This window comes from Triticum aestivum, chromosome 7A (genome assembly GCF_018294505.1).
Source record: "Triticum aestivum cultivar Chinese Spring chromosome 7A, IWGSC CS RefSeq v2.1, whole genome shotgun sequence".
Lineage (NCBI taxonomy): Eukaryota > Viridiplantae > Streptophyta > Magnoliopsida > Poales > Poaceae > Triticum > Triticum aestivum.
The window spans coordinates 8,930,407-8,933,409 of NC_057812.1; the positions used below are offsets into that span (position 1 = coordinate 8,930,407).

At 48.2% G+C, this 3,003-nt stretch overlaps 1 protein-coding gene across 1 annotated transcript; it reads right to left on the bottom strand.

The window, feature by feature from the left end:
* Positions 1–1,144: 1,144 nt before the first annotated feature.
* On the bottom strand, positions 1,145–1,821 carry LOC123152755 (B3 domain-containing protein Os06g0107800-like). The gene has a single exon (XM_044572222.1). It carries the CDS (start codon positions 1,819–1,821, stop codon positions 1,174–1,176), a length of 648 nt encoding a protein of 215 aa, XP_044428157.1. The 3' UTR covers positions 1,145–1,173.
* Between the last annotated feature and the right edge of the window lie 1,182 nt (positions 1,822–3,003).

Genomic DNA, 3,003 nt, shown 5'->3' on the forward strand with positions numbered 1-3,003 from the left:
ATCTCCTAGGACGGCCACTGAGTAGCATAGATCAACACATAGGATTTTTGTGTGTACATTAGTATCATATTCTCACTGCATTTACTCACCCAATATAAAGTTGTGGCTTGATTTATTTCTTATGAACTTTTCATGTTTGACGGCCTATAGTATAGTACTCTCATATCCTTAACTGCCCTGCGACAACTTTTCATGTTTGACGGCCTATAGTACTGTACTCTCATATCTAACTGCCCCGCCACATCCTTTTTATTTAGGTTACAATACATGATACTTGCATTGTGAGGGTATCTCTAACTCATCCAAAAATGAAATTACTGGGAGTAAGAGCACTCTAACACATTTAAAAAACAGGCCAACAAAAATATTTTGTAGCTAAAAAACCCTCCTCAATAGTTGGGAAATTTTGCGCACTCCTAATGGCAAAAGGAACTTCCCATCCCCAACAGCTGCCTCCATCATATGTGCCGCCAATGCCCCGCTGGCTTCAATGCGGCGCACCGGCCAGGGTAGGCTTCTCGTCGCAACGTAGGCATTGAAGCGGGGCCGCCTGCTTGTCTGGTTGCATTGCTTTGGCCGGCATCAATGCCATGTGGAGTCACGTCCGCTCTGCAACGGTCCAACTAGCATGAATGTGCGGCGACTGCTTCGCGTGAAGAGCATTTTTTACGCTGAGAAGGTTTTGGGGAGGGATTTGGCGGTCCGGACGCCCGTGAAGCTCCCTCTAGTTTGTGTCCGGATTGCGGGATTTCGGACAGCCGGACATGTTCGTGGACCGATGGGGTACCGTGTTGGATGGTTTCAAGCGTTTGGACACCTCGGTCCACATGATTTGCGTGCGTTTGGAGGGTACGCATTGGAGATGCCCTTAAACCCCATCCCTGCATCATTGTGATGCACAAGACCATTCTTGGCTCCACTTGTTATATACATGGACAAATTTTAATCGGAGTTAGATTTAGGGGATGGATTAGATTTAAAGTGATCGATCGAAATAATTGAACTATTCAACCGTGTGAACTTGATATCTTCATGGATAAACATGCACTACATGGACACAATCTTATCTTATTTTGTGATCCCTTCTTGCGTTGATTATCTAATAATCTGCTATAAACTGGAGCTCAATTTACTAAAACTGGAAGCATCAGGCAAGTGAGGCACAAGCGGAGGTCATCTTCTCATCAAAGCTAGCTGCAAATCTAGCGGCAGCGGCTCGGCGCCGGCGAGCTCGAGGTCCACGCCGAACAGCCGGACGCAGCGGCCACGCGCCGCCCTCTCGTCTGACGACGTCGACTGCTGCGGCATGAGCGTGACAACTTGCGGCACAATTGCTGGCACGAGGAGGCGTGTCATCGGCGCCGAGGCTACTATTCCGGCGCCACGCCGCCGGCAGTCGATGAAGAGGCGTGCGCCCGCGCGGCAGAAAGAGACGGTGTCGCCGGCGGCGAGGCGGCGGTCACGGACGAAGGCGCTCCACCCTTTGGTCATGACGTAGCTCTGGCTGCTGCCCCAGTAGGAGAAGCGGAACGCCCACGCCCTGCCCCCGCCGCGGCCGTCCTCGAACCGCAGCACGGCGCCCGAGCAGGCCGCCTTCGCCGCGCCGCCGAGCAGCCGCGGGAGGATGTGCCGCTCCGCGAACTGCTTGGGCACCACCAGCCGGTTCAGCTTGCCCACGTCGCTCGGCGTCACCACCTTGTCAAACATGTGCTCCCGCTTGATCCTCTCTTCGCCATTGCCACCATTGCCGCCGCGCGACAGCTCAACTCCTCCTCCTCCCCCCTCTGCCCCTCTGCTCTCCCTCGCAGCCGTCAACGCCATTGATTTGCTGCAACTCTTGGCTGATCTTTAGCTAGCTTTGGTTCTAATCCCTATCGTGTTAGTATGAATTATGATGCCTAAGTACACCTGCACATGTGTGTTTATATATAGTAGCAAGCATGGGATCTTTGTGATTTCCCGCCAAGTCGTCTACCCTTCATCCGTTGACTCTCTGTATGCCAGGCATACACACCACGGGGTTAATCTCAGCCGTTGATTATTCGGATCAACGGTCCAAATGCATCCTCAACTAAGCTGCTTATATGTATTACGTGTGACGTGCCACGCTTAATTTCATGTTAATTAGGAAGCAGGTGAATGTGAAACCATGAGGCCCAGAGCAATTTCAAGCCAATTATTTATTTTTACAGAAGAAACCGACAACAAAGTCGATATAAGTCAATTCGACGGATTGGTGAAGATCGAAGGGAACAGGTCCTCGTCAAGTTAAACCAAGTAGTTAAGCCATCGATGCGACAGATGTGCATTGATAGATAATTTGCCATTTGCAGTATAAAAGAGCCAGATGGTGGTTGGTTAAGGAGGTCAACTGCTATTTACAGTAAAATTAACTCTGCCACATTTGCAAGAAAAGTCCTTGTAACAGCTAATAACACTGGTAAACGACAATTGGGATAGACGAAGTAGATGCCAGGTGTATATTTGACCCATGTATATATATAGACAATCATCTCAAAAATAGTGATGGAGTTGGTTAATTAGGGTTAGTTAGATGAGATGCAAAGCTGTAGAACTAACCAAATTCTAGTACAAGTATCATAGTAGCAGTACAAAATACTATGACTAGCTGTTATTGAGCTGGTACCTTGTGTAAATTACTTAGTTTGTTGATGCAACTAGGCTAGGAGAACTATTGCATGCGAGCTTGCATAAGTGCATAAAAAAATATAGCAAATGACAAAAAGGAAAAAAAATGCGGGATTTGGGTGTGCGCATCTGTGGTGGTAGGCTTGTCATCCACTTGTCCGAGCCTACCATTGCAAATACCCTAATCAATCGAGCAATTTGGAGCTAGCTAATAATGTTATTTTCCCTAAAAATATCTGTTAGTACTGCAGCATGATAGTTAAGCCGGTTATTTGGTTTGGTGACATCACCCTTGTAAATTTTGTTTAGGTCACCTCACCTCCACTTTACCTGGACTTGGTCGCACCCAAAGGT